The sequence below is a fragment of the Ciconia boyciana genome, chromosome 17 (genome assembly GCF_034638445.1).
Source record: "Ciconia boyciana chromosome 17, ASM3463844v1, whole genome shotgun sequence".
Lineage (NCBI taxonomy): Eukaryota > Metazoa > Chordata > Aves > Ciconiiformes > Ciconiidae > Ciconia > Ciconia boyciana.
In genome coordinates this window covers 8,161,332-8,184,738 of record NC_132950.1, presented here as the reverse complement: position 1 = coordinate 8,184,738, position 23,407 = coordinate 8,161,332, and the positions used below count along the sequence as shown (strand labels likewise).

Sequence of the window (23,407 nt, the reverse complement as noted above, 5' to 3'; positions counted from 1 at the left end):
AGCACAACCTCTTTCCCGCTGTCCCACCTACCCAAGCTCAGCCTACCTCTGACCAACAGTATAGTTCTCCTTCCCTTTGCACCATACATAACCTCCCATTCTCCCAGTCCCACACCCACTCTGCTAATGAGCTGAGCTTGTGTTCCCCCATGCAGAGGAACTAGGAATTACTCCTGAATTATTCCACTGAGAGTTATTGCCCAAAAACCTGTTTTGCTCAGACTGAGGTCACCTCATCATCACATTCCTCGCCTTGGCACCCAGTAAGAACACCTCCATTTTCCCATTTTCAGTATCAGCCACACTATTCATGTGTGAGGGATTAAACCTTAACATGTATATAGAGCTTATAATTTTAAAAGTGCTTTAAAATTACAGCTATTTGACTCAAATCCTCTGAAACACATAATTGTTAACTCTAGGTTACAGGCCAGGGAAGCAGAGAGAAATGAAATGCCTCACCCAAGGTCACAGAAGTCAGTAAGGAACAGGATGCTGGAGCTCCTGGCTCCCGGCCTGCCGTGCAGCTTTATTGTTTGCACCACTTTCTGCCAGGGCATACTCACTGACTTTCCGCTGGTGTCAGAAACAGTGTGGGACTTTAATGAGATATAAGTTGACGCCTCATTATGATCTTTAGCCATTTTAATCTCATTTTCAGTACAGCTACGATGTTTTTCACAGAAGGAAGGACCAGGATTACTCTTCAGTTTTTCCACATAATGATCTATATTTGATCTAAGCTCTCAGCACCTGCCACATCAGCTCCCATAGGGGCATCCACAACCAGAAGAAAATGGACTACGGAATGGAGAAACCCATTTCCCAGTCCCCCAAGGTGGAACACATAGGACTCAGAAGTAAAGTCCATGCAGTATGGCTAATGTAATTACAGTGCTAGCAGGGTAAGGGAGAGTAGGTGGCAAACATTTTACTATAGTCACAGGAGGGACACGCATGATGTTTTGGAATGAAGATTCAGTAAGTTATCAGCCTTCACACTCCGTGTGCTCTGAGATAGCACATATCAAGGTCTTCTCAGTAAAGCACTAGCCTTGAAGTTACATTTATTTTACTTGACTCTTAACTATAATTAACAGTTCAAATACCTGCTTCTCCAATCCCAGAGCAGAGGAAGAATCTCAGTTGGGAAGCGACTTCATTCGACCACAGAAATACCTTTGGAAATGTTCTAATTTCTGCCTTGAATTTACGTTTTAGAACTGGAGTCAATACAAGATTATTTGCCTCTGGCCTTTGTGCCATTTGTGTCCCACAACCTGCCCTTTTCTTAATCCTTCCCTCCATCAACATATTAATAACCTAAAGGTTAATGCCATGGGCTTCTGCTGTTCCAGGGACCAAATTAACAGAGAATGTTCCATTTTGTAGTTTACTTCTAAATTTTAATCCTGTCAACTCCTAAGCTAAGAACAATAAAAACACATTTGCTTCTTCAACATATTTAAAAACCCACGTTAGTAATTCATTCTTCCATAGCTTAAGCAGGTACTAAGTCTCCTGCATGTAGAGTTCATCTATGTAATTTAAGCATGCTGATCAGTGATTCATTTCAGAAAGCATTTCAGCCATGTAAGACTAAAGCATGAGGACAGATGCATCTTTGGTGTGATGTTTTTAAACAATGGATACCTTACTTGAATTGCAAGGGCAGGATAACAAGAAATAAAAGAAAGCTATTCATGGCACTCTGCAATGTTAAAGTCATACATTTCAAAAAGGCAAGCTATTGCCTGCAGACAAGTTTGTACTCTCAGGTTATTGGCTGCTCTAGGAGGACTGTTACATCTCTCTCATTCCAGCTCCTGCATTTGCAACAGACCAGCTATTTCACTGTCTTGTGTCTCTCTGACATCCCTCCCACATCAAAAAGCCATAGCGAAATGAAAGAGAGCAACAAGAAATTATGGGCTAACTCATAGCCTCCCTGCCAACAGAAGACTGTGATTCTTCTGTTGTTCTGGAATTCTGTTCCCATGTGCTAAGATATTTTAATAAATTTTGCCATCTGAACAGAGCTCCCAAGCCGCAGATAGAAAAGTGATTCCTGCGATATCTTGAGGGAAAGGTTAGTATAAATCAAGTGGCTGCAAGCATTTAGCAGAATGGCTAAGTAAAGAGAATACTATTAACAGCCCATGCTCGTACAGCAAATAAAAAAAGTTATTAAACCTCCCCATACAATTTTACTGTGCTCTGTCACATGTGGTTTAGCTGAAATAGGTCCTTCTCATCAGTTTTGGTTTTCAGCTTATCCTCTGCCTGTGACTTTGGTAGATCCTGGACTCAGCATGACTGCACTTACTCAGGCTTTGCCAAGATCTTGCTGAGGATCCACAGCAGCATTGGTAACATACAGCAACAGATAGGTAATGCAGGCAGGTACTCATATGCATTCAGTCTTGCCTGTGTAAGGTCCTATTACTATTTTTAGCCAACTTTGAGTTTCTTATGCAAAACAAACCCGGGGCACAGGTGTACCTTAATCCCACCTGGTTTATGACACCTAGTGTAGGAAGCCAAAATACAGATGTCTAGTGCCATTTCAGATGCCCTTTAGGTATATTTATAGGCTCCATGTCCAGATGGAGATCAGTGACGAGTGGTGTCCCTCAGGGGTCCGTACTGGGACCAGCGCCGTTCAATATTTTCATCAATGACGTTGACAGCGAGATCGAGTGCATCCTCAGCAAGTTTGCAGATGACACCAAGCTGAGGGGTGCAGTTGACACTCCAGAAGGACGGTATGTCATCCAGAGGGACCTGGACAAGCAGGCCTGTATGAACCTCATGAGGTTCAACAAGGCCAAGTGCAGGGTCCTGCACATGGGTTGGGGCAACCACCAGTATCAGTACAGGCTGGGGGATGTGATCGAGAGCAGCCCTGTGGAAAAGGCCTTGGGGGAACTGATGGAGGAAAAGCTGGACATGAACCAACAATGTGTGCTTGCAGCCCAGAAGGCCAACCATATCCTGGGCTGCATCAAAAGAAGCATGGCCAGCAGGTCAAGGGAGGTGATTCTGCCACTCTGCTCTGCTCTGGTAAGACTTCACCTGGAGTACTGCGTCCAGCTCTGGAGCCCTCAGCACAAGAAGGACATGGAGCTGTTGGAGCAGGTCCAGAGGAGGGCCATGAAAATGATCCGAGGGCTGGAGCACCTCTCCCACAAGGACAGGTGGAGAGAGTTGGGGTTGTTCAGCCTGGAGAAGAGAAGGCTGCAGGGAGACCTTATAGCAGCCTTCCAGTACTTAAAGGAGGCCTATAGGAAAGATGGGGACAGACTTTTTAGCAAGGCCTGTTGTGACAGGACAAGGAGCAATGGTTTTAAACTAAGGAAGGGCAGATTTAGACTGTATTTAAGAAAGAAATTTTTTACAATGAGGGTGGTGAGGCACTGGAACAGGTTGCCCAGAGAGGTAGTGGAGGCCCCATCCCTGGAAACATTCAAGGTCAGGTTGGATTGGGCTCTGAGCAACCTGATCTAGTTGAAGATGTCCCTGCTCTTGCAGAGGGGTTGGACTAGGTGACCTGTAAAGGTCCCTTCCAATCCAAAGAATTCTATGATTCTATTTAAAATACCTTCACTGAGCTGAAAGATTTGACAGTACCTGTTGGAGGCCTGTCCTCTGCTCGAGAGGCAGACAGAGAGCAACTGGGATGTCTGAAGACATCTAGAAGGCCACTAGACATTGAACAGAACAGTCAGACTTTGACAACAGATTTACAAGCTGGTGTTACAAGGCAGGTAATAGCAGCTTTTATGTGCCATTTTTGAAGTTACTCCAGTACCCAGGTACCACTTAGGTGATTTCCAGCCACACAATGAACAGCTTAACACAATGCATTAATATGTGACTTCATGACATCGTTGATCTGAATTTAGTCACAGCCAAATCAGGAAAGATGGTATTGGCTTGGAGCCATTGCACTCTCCTACGATAAAGTTCATGTTACAGGGAGCCTAGCCATATTTTCTGTCTTCTTTTGCCAACTCAGAAGAAAGTTTCCAAGAACCTAATTAACTTGGTGCTTAAAATCCATTTTCCAAAAGCGGCTAAGCCACTAAGAGCTCAAAGCTTAACTGAAAGCCCAGGGGACTTGCAGATCACTTTCACCCTGCTCCAGCATTGATCCTGAGATTGATATTGAGACTGATTAAGAGTGAACTAGGAATGTCCTTTGGGAAATGATGACTATACAGCACAGAAGAAGGACTGGTGTACATTTGACTCTTTAAAAGTACTTTTTCATTAAAAGATTTCAGAGTTTTGAACACATCTAATTCATTGAAATGCCCTATTTTTCCCTGCCCTTTTTTTCCTTTGTTTAAGCAAGTGAAACAGTTAAAAAACCAACTTCCCTACTAACCAGAGATCTTCTGATATCCTAATTAACAGGAAACACACTGACACATTTCATGGTGGCATAAGAAAAAGCAAACATAACTGCTGAAAAGTAGGGCAGATAAAACAGCAAGCCTTACTGTTGCTGTGCTCTTTCATACAGATATCTACACAGAGGCAAAAATCCCTATACATGTTCTGCCACATTGTTTAATGCTCCTATCCTTAAACCCCGGGCATGCTAATAGTAAGACAGCTTGATAACAAATACTGAACAGATGCACATAACTAAATCAACTCATGAAGAAGATCCGAATCAGTTCTAAGTGCTTCTTGGGGGTTAGAAGGAGTGGGACTGGATGCAGAAGGCCAGATTTTCAAAGAGATATAGGTGCCAAGAGACACAGATCAGCACCTACTGTTATTTTCAAAACTGCTTAAGCTGTTTAGCACTTCATATTTCAGAGTGAAATGTCTAAAACTTCTGGTCCACCATCAGCCTAAGTAAAAGTCAGGATAAAGAATGACACTATTATACTGTGACAAACTACTACGGCTTGATCTGCTTGATACACAAAGGGAATGAGCTGAATGGGTTAGCTGTCAGCACTTTTCAGTGACCACAGTGTTGGATACTCCTTTGGATAATCCTCAGTAACTAACTTGGAAGAGCATACCATTTTCCATCTCTTTTAGAGTTGTCCTACAGAGAGACAATGCTCTCTACTACCTGTTCTTTATGCAACAATGAACAAAGCAAACCTAGGCTTGGCCAGTCATGGTTCTCCTGAATCAGTCTGTTTGCAGAGTATTAGTCATAGAGCCAACACCTTTACAGGTCAGCAACTCTTTGAGAAGGTTCACTTGGCCTCCACCTAGCTTTAAAAAAGACACGGAGATGGCTGCAGAGCAACAAAGACGGTTTTGATAATCTAACACTAATTATATAGAAGCATCTGCTCAAATAAGGCCTTCTTCTCACTTAGCAAACACAGACTAAAAAGTAATTATAACATGAACTCTTTTTTCTGAAGAATTTTAATGGCCTGTTGGACTGTCTGACTACATTCCCTGTGGAACAGGTACAATATGCAACAGGAGGAAAAAGCTAAAAGACTTAATGCAAAGATTTTGATCTATATAATCATTGTGGACAGTATAGGGAAGCAACTCAGGTACTGATATTTGGCACAGAGGAAAAGAGTAAGAGACCAAAGAAAGAGATACAAAAATTATATTACAAAGTATTAGGGAACAACAGATACCTATATTTGAAAAGTTACACTACCAGAGGTTCCAAAGAAAAAGCAGCAATAAGCATCTTGATCTGAGCAATTCCTAATTTAAGACTAGAGAGACCACTGACATTAGAGCTGAAGACTTTGTAAAGGTTGGCTTATTTTTTGTTTTCATTAGAAGATAGGAATCTAGAGATCTGGGGTGCAAGAAGCACATGAGAAAAGGCACTATTTTGATAACTCAAAGACTAAGTCATGACAAAACTACTTTTCATCAATTTAAATCTACAGATGAACTACTGGTAGGACATTCTTTTGAAGGGTGGCCACTAGAAGAGACTCTCCCATGGTAGGAATGTAACCCAATAGGAGAGACAACCTTATATTTGAAGCATCTCCATTTAGCTCAAATTTTAGCATCTAAAACAAGCAAAAGCATACAGATATACTGTTCAGTAATCTTAGAATCCACAAAAGGCCCTATTTACACTGCCCCCTTCAGTAAGTTATATAGTCGTTTTAGAAGACAATGGAACCCATGGAATCTCTGCTGTACAATTAAGGAATTTTTTAAAGATCACCAATATTTTATTTTCAGCTTGTTGGATTCACCCTGATCCATAACTCTGTCATCTTGTTCCTTCTTACATAGAAAGTCACATTTAACTCTTCCAAAAAAAAGTTAAAATGCAAATAGAAAAAGAAGATCAACTCTTCTCAACATCTGGTGGTTCCAAGCTCTTAGCACAGCCACAACAAGAACTGAAGCTCAAGTTCACGTTGTCACAGCTCAATGCTATTACAGTGGAAACAGGGTCGCATTCAGAAGGTAAATGAGCCAATATCTGATCAAAATCCTGTTCACAAAGTCTCATTGTGAATTTCAGCTGACTTTCTTTATGGGCTTTTACTATATACTCATTATGAGCCTGTTCACATACAATTCCTCTCTGAATAACAGCAGGAGTAGTTAAAAATCTCTTTACCCTCAGAGACATGCCAGTGTCCATACAAAATGTTCCTCTGAACATTTCTTACACTATTTACTTGGGTTTTCTGAAGGTTTAAGTCTCAAATGAAAACCCAAGCTTGGATATGCCTGTCTTGAATATAATACAGTTTTGTACCCCATACAAAAACAGTGCAGGTTGTACTGTAAGGGGAAACTTTTGCTCAGAAGTCTAAGGACCAAGGATACATCTGCGAAGTACACTGGCAAAGCTAAGAGGAGGTAAGAATTGTTCTATGCATATGTATCCTTAGCTAGCATGCCCAGTCTTTGCTTTCAAAAATACAAATTTCCTTTCAAATCTGTTCAATAGTCCAAGAAGCATTCAAGGGGCTTCACTGTGCCATAAGCCTCTGGCACCAAGAGAATCATGAAGGTACTACTGCATTCACCTCTGAAATAAAGTATACGAAAACCCATGGAATAGCCAAACAACATACATTATGTCTGCCAACGCGGGTGCAGATTACAAGTGTAATTGCAATCTACCACTGCACTGCTTTGGATTTCTAGAGTACCCAGCAACTTGGCATAACAAACATTGAGACATCCAAAGCAAATGGTCTAACAAATGTTCAGAGAAACTCTATATCGTACGCTTACTGGAATGTCCCCCCGGTAAATTCAAGCCTACTTTTTTGGGAACCGTTAATACCAGTGTGCTTGCCAAAAACTTTAGTCACCTGCTAACTATACCCCTTGTCTACCCCCTCAAAAAAAAAAGACTAAAACTTTCTATATGTAGCATTATCCCAAAATTAATCTGGTGGAAGTTACAGAAATCTAGAATTTTCCTTTTTTTAAAATAAAGTCACTCCTATTTGCTGATGCTTTTTATCCAATTTTACAATTTCCACAACCATCATAGCTCATGATTGAAAAAAATATATAATTTTTATATTATTTAAGAGGGCCTTGACTCTATATACTTGTGACATTAGCACACCAAAATTATAGGTATTTCTATGTACTCTGACACTTCCTGATTTTGTTTGTTCTGGAACATTTCCTGCCTATGCACCTGTCAAAACAAGATGAGATCAGGTATAATCATCTCATACCTACAGCAAAATGAATTTTAAGCCAAACTCTATTCTGGGGGTTTTTTTAGACAACAACTGTTAAAAAAAAACCAAACACGAAAAATATCCCTAAATGTGAATCTTTCAGTGAACAGAGACAAAACCTCTGGTGTTTCACTGAAATAAGGGATTTTTAGTTTGATCTGGTTGGTAAGTTTGGGGTTTCCTTTGTTTTCCTACCCGCTAGTTTTGAGGCTTCTGCTGTCCAGAAGATGGTTAGCAACTGCTTTGGGGGATATCCTTGAAGTTTACTAACACTTCCCCCAGGAAGGTGCTGTTCAGAAAAGGCAGTGGATTTGCTCTGAGGTAAAGGCAGAAAACTAATTTCTCAGCTCATATGGCTGTACTAGGATTATTCCTGAGATAAATGACCACTAACCAGAGTAAGAATCCCAGGATTTTCCTTGATTCTAGCTTGCAGACAAGTAGACAATTCTCTTCAGCTCAGAAAACAGCTTCCCAGCTAATCCAGCCCAGAATTTTCAGCTATTACTGGGTTAACAGTGGTGACAAGACAGGTGTAATTCCATTTCTGGACAACACAATTATACTAGATAGAATACCAGTGTTGAGTGTTTCGAGAAGTACAGGAAATTAAAAAGCAAGCAAACAAAAAACCAAACCTAAATCTAACCATATAAATTCAGTTAATAATGGTCATCATAGAGTAGCAAGTAGATACATTCCTCCACGTACAGTACATACACAATGGCTGTCACAACTGAATGTTAACATCTGATCTGTGGCTGGAAGTTAATGAAGAAGAGTTACCTAAAACTTCCTGGGCCAAGAATCCAATAGGAAAGAAAAGTGAAAAGAACCCTGCTCCTTCCAGAAAAGTCAGGTGCTGTGGATCACTCGTCTAAGCTACCAAAATCTACCTGACATCACATCTATCAGCACAAAGGGAAACCAAAAAGCAATTTTAAGTGCAGAAATGCTTAGTATCAACATTTTCACAATTAGAAGGCTAATTTATTCAACCTGTTTATTTAACTGTTCATGAGGCCATGCTGTGAATTGAGTCATGGAACTGATTTGGCTATAAAAATATCTGCATGTGTCCCCCCCCCCCCCCCGGCTTTTGCTTTCTTTGTTAAAGGCAGATCCTGATCTAATTCACTGTCCTTCCCATAAACACTTCAGCTTGTACCACTCAGTGAGCAGCAAGCCACCACAGAGGAAGAGAGCAGCAGAAAATGCCTTTACACAGAACTGCTGTTGAGTGCTTTGTATTAGGAAACCATGACCTGAACCCTCCAGTTCAGGAATGCTGCCCCACACTTGGCCAAAAGGCCAGGGCTGACTGAGCCAAAATAACTTATTTCCTCATGAACTCTCAAACCCGGCTAATCCAGAAAGGGTGGGAAAAAAGGGATCAAAAATGGAAACATGAAAGGAGGTTCCTCCTCCTCCCCTAAAACAGAGGGCAGAACTTAAAAGCTAGAGGCCTTTTTTTTTTTTTATTTGCTTAATGCTTAATAACCAGTATGCATTGCATTGGTATTACAACTGCCTTTTGTTTACTAAAATGTGATGACCACATAATAAACCCAGTTTTATTGTCATTTACAGCCTGCTTCAGTGAGGGGGTGGGGACAGGACTGCAATTTAGTTTCCACAGCTCATCCAAAGCTTTAGTTCTGCCTAGTATAGCGATAAGGGAGCCAGCTAGCACTGTCCTGAATAGCTGATACTAGGAACTGGACTGAAATCATTAAAACTATCAACACAGGATGAGATGCATCAAGAAAAGAAATGAGGCAGAAGGAGAGAGAGGAAGAAATCTCATAACATAATGAGATGTTTATCTATAAAAAGTTGCCCACTTCAAAGCAGGAAGGCCTTCAACTCCTTGGTAAAAAAAAGCAAAGCTTTTAATTAAAAGATCAGTCAAAGATTTTCCACAGTCAAGCAGCCTCAAAGAAACTATGTGTGGAGGAGGCTGAGAGTAATTTCTAACATGATTAGTCCATTCTTCAAACTCAACAAGGTTTTATGAAAGCAGCATTTCTCAAGATCCAGAAGATAAGGACTGTGAAAATACCCTCAGTCTCTCAAAGAGCACTGTCTCTTCCCTTCTGATGCCTCCATCCTCACCAGCTTTTGCTCAGGAAAAGCCTGGAGAAATACTGTAAGAGCTTTGTGCCTCCCACCTTGAGGCAAAATAGATTGTAAGCCTCGGACTAAAGGATAGTCAAATGGATACTCAGCTTTGGGATAAGCAAAATTACTGCCATGTACTTTAGGAGGCCTGGAAACATAGCATGAAATATTTCTGTACATTCCTTTAGCCAGCCGAAAACAGGCTGTCTTCTGCACACAACCTTCCATCATATGAAGGTTTAAAAACCTTTTAAGATTTAAATAAATGGCACCACTTTTCTGGAGCACTCTTTCCATTCAAGGAATGATATTTGCAGATGGGGGAATGGATATGACACCACTGCCTTATCCCTTTCCAGCATTAGAATGCCAGCATTATGGCTGACATTACATGCTCTTGGAAACAAGACTTAGACCCACATCTGTCTGGTCATATAATTTTTTCATGCTTTTCTTTTTGTTTTCTGAGAAATGTTAAGTAAAATGTTACTTTTTCTCTACAGGCTGCAATTTAGCAACTATTTTATAATGTTGCAGACAGACGAACACCAGGGCTATTGCACTCTTGGTGAGCTAGTGCTGCGAGCTTTCGCCAAGCAGAGAATACCAGTCCCTGCAATTACTGGTGTTCATGGAAACTCAGTCTCATCCCCACTTACCAGCTGTTAGTTGTGACTAATGGACCTTACTGCTGAGCTGGTTCTGTTCTGCCCAAGCACAGGGAATTACCTCTGCTTTATTTCAGGAATCATATGTGTTTTTGTCTATGGGAGTAAATATTCAGATGGACTTCTGAAGGTCTTCCTCTTCCCTGTCTTGCAGACAGCTAGGTTTCTGCCAACAAATTTATCATTATCCACACCCTTGTAGAAACAACCCCTACAAAAGTGATTATATGAGGCATAATTATATGGTATTATAAGGATTTCTACATCTTCAGTATAAATGCTGTGATATCAAAATGCAGAAGACCTTTAGGGCGTGAAAAATACAAAAGAATATCCTCCAGTTGCAGGGAAGAAACCACCTTCGCATTTTACTTTGTTCATGTTAATTAAAACAGCTTTCTATCCTTAGTACAGGATAGGATTTCTCCAGTCAGTTGGACTGGTCAGAGACAGTTCAAACAGTGATGATCAGGAAGACAATACGCCCAGTTTCTACCTTTTTCTCTATGGCATTTCAAACGCATTACCTTGGTGTGTTCACATTTGCTTTACACACTCCTATCAAAACAGCTGTGTATTAAGATGCTTTTGCACAAACCTATCTAAAGGAAACCATTAAGGTAAAAGGCAAAATGACCTTTTACCTGTAAAAGGTAAGCAGGTCAAAATTAAAAGGCTGTAAGAAAATCCTATGGTCTTACAGGCTTTCCTGATGAATTCGGGAATCCTGCTGCAATGTCCTGAGGCAGAAGCTGTGTAGAAGGGCAGTGTCCTCGAAGATTAAGAGTTCGCTCAATAATCATTTTGTCTTTTTTTGAAGTAGCATTTATATTTTCAGATATCATCCTAGTTTGGAAATAGAACAGATCATTGAAAGCAATCAAAACATAACTAATTACCATTCACCAAGTTATCCTGAATACTGGTCACCAGTCCATGGCAAAGAAATGCAAAAGAAAGGTTAAGGATAAACTACAATTCAGTAGGGCAAGAAAGAAAAGTCAGCCAACATAAGTACAATATGTCAAACGATTAACTGCACCCTGTCCCTAGAGCCCCTTTCCATGCATTAATAAATATGACTTCACTAAAGTTACAGGTAAAACTCTTAATGGCTTCAGTAGCATCCTGCTTTCACCGATGATTTTTAACAGCTAGCACCAAAGTATCCAACAGGACAACAATACAAGAGGAACATAACTCCACTCACCGGACATGGTCATATTTACTTAGCCCCTAATAATTTTCCTAAGCAATTGAACAAATTCCAGTCAAGATACAAAAACTACACAGTTCTTTCATCTTGGTAACAAATGGAAGAATATATGCCCTTGTTTCAGCCAACACATCCCCTATGCATGCTCAGAACTGGATCCTGCAAACTCACGTTAGCTTTACATTTTCCCAAGAGTATATTTTTCCAGTCAAAATCAAATTTGCCTGCAAGAACTTTACATTTCAATTTTGCTGTTGATAAAAATATACAGCTTGTTACTTGCATGCTATGCAGACTGATTAAAAGGGCAGAAAACTGCAGTTCTGCTGTAATTCTATAGCCCAAGAGAACTGACCAATGAGCACAGATCATACAAGGACAGAGTACTCTGCCTCAGAACATGCAATCCATATCTATTGATGCTTATCAAAAAGCATTACTGCTCCATGAAATATAATAGATGTAACATTTCAAAAGAGATCTGTGAACATGTCTGCTTTGGATTATGGGAAGAAAAAAGCTGATGCGTGGAAAATCTAGCAGTGTCTATTATCATCAGAGATCCTCAGTTTTATATAATCTTTAATCACCATGCTCAAATTGCTTGGAGATCCAGCATGGGAAAGTACAAAAAAAATAACAAAAGCATCAAAGATTTGTCAACCTGCTAGTAGCAGTCTGTGAGAATCACAGAAAAATCAAATTAAGTCCTCTTCAAGCAATACAGTGCCAATGAAATCAGAGCAGTACTTTGCTTCAGTTTTACAATTTCATGTTGTTCTGAAAGCCACATCCCCTGTGGAAATCAGGAGATTTTTATGAAGAGTAAATTAGTAAAATAGAGGAGGAATTGAAGAGAGAAAAAAATAAAAGAAATTACTTTGCTGAAATACTAGTAGAAGCTCCAAAACACAGGACTGGTTCTGAACAAACTCGTGAATACCTCCAGGGCTCCAGCAGGTTTCAGTAGGAAGCCCATGGTGCAATACTTGCTCAAATTTCTTTGGCTAGCTTTATAGCTTTAAGATCTTGAGAAGCCAAATATAACCCAAACAAAAAGAAGTAAGCTTTGTTTTTTCTCCAAGGCCAGCGTTATTCCCTCCTCCTTTCACCCTTTCCCCTCATTTGAGCAATTTAATATTGTGTCAGAACCATCACACAATCAAAACCATCCACTAGCTGTTTCCTTATCACTCTGCCACTGTCAAGCCAATTGCAGCACATGAACTAAACTAATAAAACAATCGTCAAGAAAATTAGCTTTTACATTTACTATCATACTAGATCTAATATTCATAGATCCTAAACCACCACCGGCACTGGGGCAAAAGCATAGTCTGCAGAGTTCTAACCATAGGACAAGCTCTTGCTGACCAGCTCATTCAGTAAGATTCCCAGCAGAAGCTCCCTGCCTTCATCCAAGAATGGCCTTAATTTTCATCAGCAAAACAATCTAACACAAAACAAAATGCATAAACCACATCCTGCTGCCTGCCATGCCCTAAAAGTTCTTCTGGTAAGAGCTTTGGTCCTGCCCAGAGAAGGTACTCCCACTCAGCACATCCTCCCAGCCAATGCTGAAAACTATTATAAAGGTCCTTGCCTTAGTATAGGAGAACTTACTGATCTCTTCCATTAATTTAGCATTCATTGGCCTCTCATCTTGGGATTGGGGGACCTCAGATTATCATTTAACTCTGCCTCAAACAGATAATTTCAGAAGCAGCACGTTAGTCATACTCATGACTAAATTCCTCTAAGAGGCCAGTCCAAATTGTGACACAGTCTCTTGGCTGTACTCATTTCACTGGCCTGCAGAGCAGAGAAGACTACTGCCATTTGACATCTGTTTGTCTGTATTTCTGAAACGATTTAATAATGTCAGTCCAGTCAAGAATCTTGACATCACAAGACTAATCAACAGAGCTGGCCCTAACTGGCCTTGGAAGAGAAGCTTAAGTCAAGTGAAAATTACCCTCCAGAGGAAAATAAACTCCTTCAATACCAGTTTAATCAGCAATGTGTTACTACTCTGAAGAATGACAGCATTTGTAAAACCCCCATGCAAGAATGACTCGTGGGAGGAAGAGGTGACTAAGAAATTAAACTATCCACTGGAGAGCAAATTGTGGTTTGCTGGCTCCACTGGGAACAAAAGTTCTACGGCTCGCTGCCCGAGCTCGAAGAGGACATGACTTGCTGTCGGTATTTCCATGAAAGCTGTTATGTGATTCATTAGCTTTGCTGGCCCCTCTCTCCTCCCTCCCTTCCCCCCACACCATCATTAAACTCATCTGTTCTCTTGAGCTCTTGCTTGGCAGAAATGGTGTGCTGACATATAACAGAGTTAAAATGAATGGCTCCCATGTTTAGAAGAAAGGAGAAAGGAAGAGAAGCAGATGACAGAGACTAAAGAGAGTACCCAGAAAAGGTCTGACTACACACCCCAAAAAAAAGAAAAACAGAAATCACAAGAAATAATGTATTTCTACAATACCCTTTATCTTGAAAGTCTCCATATGTTTTACAAACCATATATCCTACACTGAAGAATCCCTTCCTCAAACATAAAATGAAGCCACCCCTAGGCCAGGACAAAACAGACATATGAACACAGATCAATACTGGCTTAGTGTATGCACTGACATTTGATAGTCTCATCCAAGCCAAACATGTAAGCACGTTTTACAAATAAGCACAGTCCCAAAAAAAGTCTAACCCTTGGATAACCCCACCCGTCACCTTGTTCCAACTAGAGAAGTTAACATTTCCCATTCAACTGCTTCTTTCAAGAAAGTTTTTGTATGTATTGAGTCATTTTTTCCACCTCTTCCCGAAGATATTAATCATCACATCACCTGCAGATGTTTAGAGGATAAACAAAACCCCACCATCACCGTGTCAACCAATGTCAAAGGATCTTAGCACTCCTGTTCAGAAACACAGACTGTTTCCAAAGCAAACTAATGTTTGAAAGGCTTCTCTCAGTAAATCTAGCGCACTAGATAACATTGTATTCTTCCATATAGCTCCCATGAAGTGTTCCCACTATTTCACAGGTGCTCTGGCCTGTGTTCGTGTATACCGATGGTTCCTTTAGCTTGAGGGCAGCCAGTCTCAGAAGCAGAAAACTAACTCTACTGACAAACTGCAGCAATATTCACTATTGTTTTACATGTTTTTCTGTACTACTTTATAGGTGTTTTCATCCTAAAACCTCCACATGCTTTATAAAGATGAATATTCAGAGCACTCAAGTATAGCAGGAAAAGTGACCACTTGCAAGTAGCAGAGTTTTGGCAAACAAGTGGTGCAAACTTGGGTCACACACCACAAAAGTTCTCACAAATGATTGCAAAAGTGGTTTAAGATAAGTTTCAAATTAGAAGTCAGGAAAAGCCTATAGAATCTAACATTATTACAAGCTATCTCCTGAAATCCTTTTTAGATACTCTTACGCTCTTAGCAAGATGTAGGTTAACTTAGAAAGATATTATATTGGGCTGTTACAGAGTCTTGTAAATCTTCTGTTCACAACATACCCATTAGACACCAGCAGTGGATTACTTTGCAAGAAAGACGCAATGTAGGATGTGTTCCCTTTCTCTGTCTTCACCTCTCCACAATCCCTTCCTCAGCTAGTTACATTTCTTTCCAATCCCCCTGTATTAACGTGTTAGCTTCAAACTGCTCAGCTTGGAGGCAATCATTTCCTTCCTGTTCCTTGATAGCACTGACCAGCCCACCCAGAATTTGGGATTATCACAGCTGTATCTTTATATCCCAAGTCTTGATTGTTAGCTGTAGAGTCAGGATCACTCACATGGGCACTGCCAGACTCTGAAACTGTTGCTTCTGGGACCTGTATTATTTTATTTAGTTTTGAAACTAAAATATATCTTTGTCATAGAACTGTAGCCTTGTTAACCGAAAGCTATGCATCCTCATGTCCTGTTATTCCTATTTACACTCAACAGGAAAACCTGTTAAAGTATATAATACTCTCATAAGTATATGAAAATAAGTATTTTACTCTAGCTTATAACCTGTATCGTAACAGAGACATTTAGGATCAGATTCTTAAAGACTTCAGTGTCCAGTGACACCAATAGGAGGAACAAGTGTTTTAAAAATCTGTCCCCGGTACCCAAAGGTGGTAAGTTTGGGGTGAAAGACTTACAGATGAACCATACAGTGTCCATAAAGTTTCCTGAAAAGAAAAATAAACAAGATGACCCTGAATATCATGCCCAGGGAAACAGGTCGAGATTTGATTGTCTGTAGTTAAAGCTGGCACGTGAGCTAGATCAATAAAGAGGCCTATTCCTGGGTTTTATTTTGGTTATTCCAAAAGGACCAAACTTAAAGAGTACCACTGTTATTCAAGATGTAGGTATTCCTAAATGAGGGTGGAATTAAGTTCATCCAAGCAGAAATGAAGCCCAACACAGATATCTCCTTGTATCACATTCTAATGTCAAAAACAAGTTTTTGCATCCTAGTTGTCAAAAATCAACACAAACTCTGCTTCAGATGTCTTTACGTTATCCTCTGACTTCCAAAGCCAGAGCTCTTGCACACAACAAAGAATATGTTGTCAGAATTTATTTTGTCAGCAGGAATGTTCCTGAAACTTTTTTCATGATTAAACAGAGTTTTAAGCGTGTAGTTCAATACAAAATGCTCTGTGTTTTTCAGTCATATTCATACCCTACGAACAGTGAGGACATATTAAAACAAGACTTAGTACAGCTTACACTTAAAAACTGAGAAGAGTTTTAAAACTGTTTAGGTGCAATAGAAGCATAACCCTTTCTCCTTCAATAAAAAATAAATTACAGGACAAGAGAAAACAAAGGATGAAAGATTTTCAAAACCCACAGGGGGTCTGCACGCTCATTTATCATCCATGTTAATAATAATAAGCTGTTCAAATCCCACCACTGGCCCTGCAAAAATCAGTCAGCTTTCTCAAACTCTGATCAGAAGTTTGCAGTGTACCTCCCCATGCCTTTATCCATCTCTCCCTTAGTTTATCATCAGTATTATGCCTCCTCAAACAACAGTAACACATTTAGTTCCAGCAAGACTTCTATAGCTGGCAGTGGCCAGCAAAATATAGTTTCAGGGCCTGGGGATGTAGGCAGCCATACTTTCCAGCCTGAAGTTTAACTTTCCCTTAGGGCAGCATTTCTTCTGGTGACTGGATACTGGCAGCTTTTGTGTTCTTCATTAGCCTGCTGATTAACATACTGCTAGAGAGTTCTCCACTACACCTAACTGCTGTTCCAGCACTCACTGGCAGATCTATTGTGAGAGATCCTAGAGTAGCAGTGCTGCGTTGTCTGCCTCTTGCTTTCCTTCACAATACTAGAGATCAGGTAGATATCTATCTGCTTTTAATACAATAGCTACATATCTAATCCGAAGTTATAAGGAAACCCTGATCACGCAATAACAACTTTAATGGAATTTTGTGAATGAAATTCCCATGGCAACAGTAAGAAACAGAGTGCCAGGAAATACAACTGATACCAGTTTTCTGTACATTAGAAGGTTCTAAGCTTGAACAGAAACTAAGAAATAAACAGCAGAAATCAGCAGTTTTTTCCTCACTCAGCATTTGAGAAACAAGCAACATAAATCAAAAGGCAACCAAAACAGTACTACGGCATCAGGAACAAATTACCAGCCTTCCTAGTGCACAGTATGGACATTTGGCACAAGGGGAATTAAATATACCTGACACTAGCTCTTGGCTTTCTATAAAATCCGCTTACTGATTAACATGCAAAGCACTACACTTCTGAAAGGACAATGGTGGGAAGACATTCCACAAAGGCATCATTTTAAATTCTAAGGCCTGGAAAATTTCAGGCCTCAGGCCACAAACAATGGTAAAGGCTAACACAGCCAAGCTGCAGATCCTGACAAGCTTTATGTACATCACTAGATAAGATTTGTAACTTTTTAGCAGCGTCATGCAGACTATGTAAAATAATATCTGTCAGGCATTAAGGTCCCTCCCTTGTAGGCATTTTGTTCCAACCAGCAAAGGATTTCTTACAGAAAAGCTTCCCTAAGGACGGTGCTGTGATCTCAGGTAAGGAGCAGTAACAAATAGCATTTACAAGGCACAAGGTAAACGGCAGTAATTTCTCTAGCAGCCTCGAAGCCATCAGCATTAGCTATGACAACAGCCCCTGTTCCCGCTCAGTGGGACGCTGCGGTTAAACCCCCCAAGAACAAAACCCCATCCATCCCCTGCAGTAACAGCCCCGCCAGCCGCAGGCAGCAGCTCCGGCATTTCGCACGGTCCGTACAGACCTTGGTCGTGCTCCTCCGCTCGCCCAGGCTGGTTGCCCATCTTCCGTCACTCCCCCGGCTCTTCCCCGAGCTCCTCTAGGACCCCGGCGGCCCGCTCATGCTCGGTGCCAGAGGCGGACCTGCCTCTATCTGCTCGTAACGTCTACGCTTCAGTCCACTTACAAGAGGGGAAAAAAGTCAGCTCCTTCCTAGTTCCTGGCACCAGGAACAGAGCCTGCTGCTCATGCTGAGGCAGCTGTGGCTCTCCCTCCTACCTCATTACAATATTATGCACTGAAGGCCGGCCTGTGCAGTTAATTAGCTGCCTGACTGCTGGAATAAAAGGAGGGGGAGAAAGAGAGGCAGCGAAAGAGCGAGCAGCTCGCGGATAAAGAAAGAGTGACTCAACGAGCGGCGCGGGCCGCCCAGGGGCAGCAGGCGCACACTGCAGGCGGTTCGAGGCAAGGCGCGGCGCCGGTTCGAGGCAAGGCGCGGCGCCGGTATCGCCCAGCCCTGCGGAAGCCGAACTCGGCTTGGAAACTGGAGCAGGGCTTCAGCGCACCCACGGCTGCGGAGGGGCGAATGGCCCGAGAGCTGTTTCTAGGCCGTACACTAGTATCCAATTAGTACACTAAATTTCAAAACAAAATACTGAAATGCAGCCGAGACTGAAGAAGGGCAGAAGGACCCTCGGCGAAGACAAGAGCAGCCAAATGCCGGCAAGCAAAGACAAAATTCATTTTGCCCCAATTCGCAACATGCTTACCGTGGAGCAAACGGACCCTGCCCATAGATCTAAGTACACTGCTGAGGAGAGATACACTTATGCGTCTGGTTAAGGACGGCTCTTAACTAAGCTGTCACAAGAATTAGGGACCAAATTTCAGAAATGCTCAGCATCTTCTGAAAACTTAGATACCTAAAACGTACTGAAATGGAGATCGAACTCCCCTGAAAACCCAACCGTAATTGTGAGCGTAAGCTCCTTCTGAACAGTCCTGTCTATCAGATTTGTTCCGATATCCTCTGGGGCTATTCCTGGGTAAGCTTGAGCATCCCCAGCTCTTCTTAGCCTCAACTGGTGCTGAGAATAGTCAGTACATTGCAGGTTCACATCCATATTATAAAAACAATGTACAGGGTACACTGAATACTATTAAAACCCAATTCTCTTTGTTGAAGTAAGGACGCAGTGTTTTATTATTCCTAAAAAGCTATTACAGTGATTTCCAAAAATTCCCCTCATGCTAGTTCCTCACAAGCACTAAAAAAAAAAAAAAATCCAACCAAAGTTGATAGCCACTACTACATCTAGAAGCTGCAACCACAAATATGATCTACATACCATATCTCTATCATCAGTATTTTTGACGGTGACTTGTACTGCAAGAGCAGCTGCATGAGGCAGGCCTATCCACAGAGACTGGCCAACAGCCGATCTTTCAAAGAGAGAAATCGAGATGCTCCTCACTAATGGAGTCATGATGTACATGGGAAACAAGAATACTGAATTACTCCAGTGACCAGTTTCCATTACATGGATAATTAACAGAATCATCTTCTTAAAGTCTTGATTTCAACAAGAGGGTTAAAACAAATTCAGAAATAAAGTAATATGTGTCCTAGGCTCAAAACACATTGAAAATAAAATATACAGAAATTAATCTAGCTAGTTGTGAATCCATTGTTTCAAAAAAAAAAATCTGGAGATCATTCAATATGATAGAAACAGAATTTTGCTAATATTTCAGTATAACAGGGTGAGTTAGTTGTCAGTCTTAAATTTTTCATTGTTCTTGCTCTGACACTTTATGGATGAAGCTGAAAGTTTTCATACAGCTGTCTATATTTGGATGATACTAAACAAAATTCCTGTCTACTGTCTTATGACATGCCAAGTGTAAAATGCTTTGTTTAATGAATAAGCCATATAAGTTCTACTAAAAAAAAAAGGATCATTGATAGTGCATTCTTTTTCTAAAAGTCATCTCATGGTCTCTTAAGTCTTGCATCTTATTAGGATGGATACTCAGCTTGTCCTTTGCAAAGGTACAGATCCAAACGTCCTCCGACTGCTGTTGAAATGTATCTCCAAGACAAAGAGATTTTCTTCTATTATAGACTAAAGAGTGACTTCTGCTTTTCTTCAACAGGATTCAGAGGGAGTGCATTAGCCAAGATAATCTCTTGGGTTGATAAATCCTGACACTGAGCATTTATTATTTCAACACTTGCTTTCTATTTCTGTAACACAAAAGGGAATAGTGTAACAAGGTCCCAGTACAGTATGGGGTGCAAGCCTGGAGTAATTATAAAATATAATCACTGAGTCAGAGCAAACACACCTGAAATCTGAGCACTGTAGAAGAGTCATGACTGGAAGAACCAATCTGTTATTTTTGACAGTGGCATGAAACATAAGTCAGAACATTCTAACACCATGACAGGGAGAATGATGTCAGGCAAAAGACTTCTAGCCCAAATCCACAGTGAAAGGTAAGGTATGAATTTTAAAATACAGCTATAGCCTGAACAGAAGTCATGGATAAGAGATTATTGTTTATGGAGCTTGCACCTCAAACTGAAGAAAAAGAAAAAGGAATAACGGCAAGCATGACTTCTAGCATGGTGACTAGGTAATAAATTATGACAGACGCATGGCTAAATCTTTAGGCAACTATTTATTATGTGAACATTTTTACATTATTTTCCCTTCCTCCTCAGTGATAAAGGTATAAAAATGAATGAATGAACAATTTCATCCCTATAAAGTAGATTAGCTGGTTTCTTAGGCAGGAAGGCTGACTCATCCCTTTGCACTATCCACTCGTGGGACTGCCAATAAAACCCCACAAACACCCCTTTCCTATATAGTAAGAATGGGAATGAATTACTGAAGGTGTGACATGCATATTTCTTTCACCTCACTAGTCAAATGACAGGACTTATTTGCCAGGCATAGCCTTTCCTCAGACCCTACTCTTGCAACACAGCACATTAATTAGCATAACTTCTGAAAGTTCAATTTGTAATCCATCCTCAAAAGAAAAAGCGTGAAGATGCCACAGAATTATCTCAAATTTCCAGTGGCCAGATAGCTGACAGTCTCTTCAGAAGGCTAAGGTCTAAAGAAATTACAGATGCTGAGCAGGACCTCCAGGGGCTGGATTTTCTGGCAAAGACTGAACTAAACTGAATGGGCCCTAAGGGTGGACACTGACTATCAATACCAGCGTTCACACTATCATGCTCTACTTCTTCCATTAATGCTAAAGATTTTTTATGAGCACTAAGTACATATGTAGGAGGGAAAAGAAATCTACAGACGTGTATATCATGCACAGTAGTGGACCCCAAAGGATTAGGAATATAACATCTACTTTGAAACCCAGAAGAGCGAGCAAATTTATTTTTAACCATGCTAAAACCAAATCTTTTGTTGTGAGGATACTTGGTGAGGTCATAGTTAAGTTCATGGCACAGAACCGCAGCCTTCCAGGAACCCATCTGAGTTGTAGCTGTCAATCCCTCCCTCTTACTTTACAGTATTAAAATCTAATGTAAGCCAAAAGCTGTTAAAAAAACAACAGTGGAAAAAATTATACAAGGAATGCCAAGCCCACTCCTGATATGCATACTTGTTAGACCAGGCCAGCTTTGCGTTCCTTTCTTTTGCTCCCTCCCATTCTTTAAGTGCAAACACAGTGGCACTCTGCCAAGGCATTTTGGCTGTGATACATTTAGGCCTAGAGAATTTGTGTTAAGGATCATTTCTCTTCAAACCAGCTGAAGGAAAGCTGATAATTAACCTAGGGCAGGTAGTCAATGCAAGGTTGTGTGGACTTTGCTGAACAACTTCACTAAAGAAGCCTGAAAAGAAATTAAAACAAATGGAGAGATCATAGATTTGTACTATTCCGACCATCCAAGCATGCTCCCCTTTCTGTTTAGGTATCCCTAGCAAGGCTTTTGTGATCATCACAGTTTGCTTACAGCTGTAATGGATCTTCCCTATATGAGTTGGCTTCAGCCAATTAACTGTCAACAATTTAATGAGTCAAGTCATTACAGCCTTTAAGATTTAGCATTTCAGTATCCCTACCACACACTGAATCCTCTTAACTGGCTCAGGCCCCAGGGTGGTAAACATGTGCCAACAAAGTCATTCTCAGGGGAATATACAACAGAGAAAAGGGTCTCCGTTTCACAGATTGTTTTAACAAGAAGTTGCATGCAAAAATCTTAGAATGTGTTAATACAGATTCAGTGCAGTAAATGTAAATTGTGCAGTAGATTAGGACAGCAACAAAACTGAAAAAGGTACATGCTGCAGACAGTGTTGTCAGCAGAAGTTAATTCTTACTTGTTTAATAATGCAAGATGACTGCAGACAGCCTGTGAATGCCTCTCAAAGAAACTGTTATCCTTAACGGGATCAGGTATTGGAAATCCTAACAGACAGTCACTAAAAAGCATTGCGCTCACTCCATTCCCGGTTATGGAAAAAGGTTCATACAATACAGCCAACAACAGAACAAAAGAATAATTATGTCAGTCAACCTTCATATGCTACCTTCAGAACAAGAAGAGAGCATCCATTGATAGATCTCTAGTTCAAGGAATCATGGGACTGAGATCTCGAGCCAACAGACAGAGATTAATGATAAGACCACTGCTATTTTTTCATTAAAGAACTAGTGAGGTCCTTCTGCACTACTAGAATAAGTGCTTTTTCCGATTAAAATATCCTACCAGAGTAACATATTTATCAAAGGGGAAGAAGAATCCTGAAGAACAGTCATGTGAAGCAGTGCCCATTCCAAGCCATTCTAAGATGTAGAACTGTCCAAGGGTTACAGAAAGAAAGAGCAAAGATTAGAAGAACGAGAAAATTTAACATGACAACAAACATCATACAGGAACTTTTTCAGCAAAGGCATCAGAAGTGAACATATGCATTTGAGTATGCAGGCTATCGCAAGAAGAAAAAAAAGAGAGATCAGTGTAATAAGAAATAAGAGGAAACTTGACAAGTAGCTGCCATAAACTGAATCTAGAATGCCAAATTTGATCTACCTCAATTCTTGCACTTTCACTTTAGAGGTTAGTGGGTGAAATCTTCTAAAATGGTGCTGAAACTTAGTCTGATTACTTGATACCTGGGGAAACTGCAAATAGAGAAAATATTTTGCTAAGTAATGTCAGAGAGGTTAAGATTCAGATTTGCACCAATTTGTTACAAACAACCATGAAGATACATATAAGTGTGTGCAGATGTCAATATGCATATCCAGCAGAGCTATAGATGTAAATGTAAACATATATTTCCACATTGTTTTGCATGTTAAATTCCTGCAGCACTTCTTGCCTATTTGAATGACATCCTGACAAAGTAATTTTTTTTGAGTCTTCCTTTC

At 40.6% G+C, this 23,407-nt stretch overlaps 1 protein-coding gene across 4 annotated transcripts in view; it reads right to left on the bottom strand.

The window, feature by feature from the left end:
• Positions 1 to 23,407, bottom strand: part of SPECC1 (sperm antigen with calponin homology and coiled-coil domains 1) — a 91,388-nt gene that overhangs the window by 48,254 nt on the left and 19,727 nt on the right. The window contains exon 1 of one of the 4 annotated variants that reach the window (XM_072881778.1): positions 18,012 to 18,363. The exons of the other annotated variants lie outside the window; for them this stretch is intronic. Within the exon in view, the coding sequence (XP_072737879.1) occupies positions 18,012 to 18,051 (40 nt within the window). The 5' untranslated portion in view covers positions 18,052 to 18,363. Of the gene's footprint in view, positions 1 to 18,011; positions 18,364 to 23,407 lie in introns of those variants that run through there. 4 annotated transcript variants of the gene reach the window in all.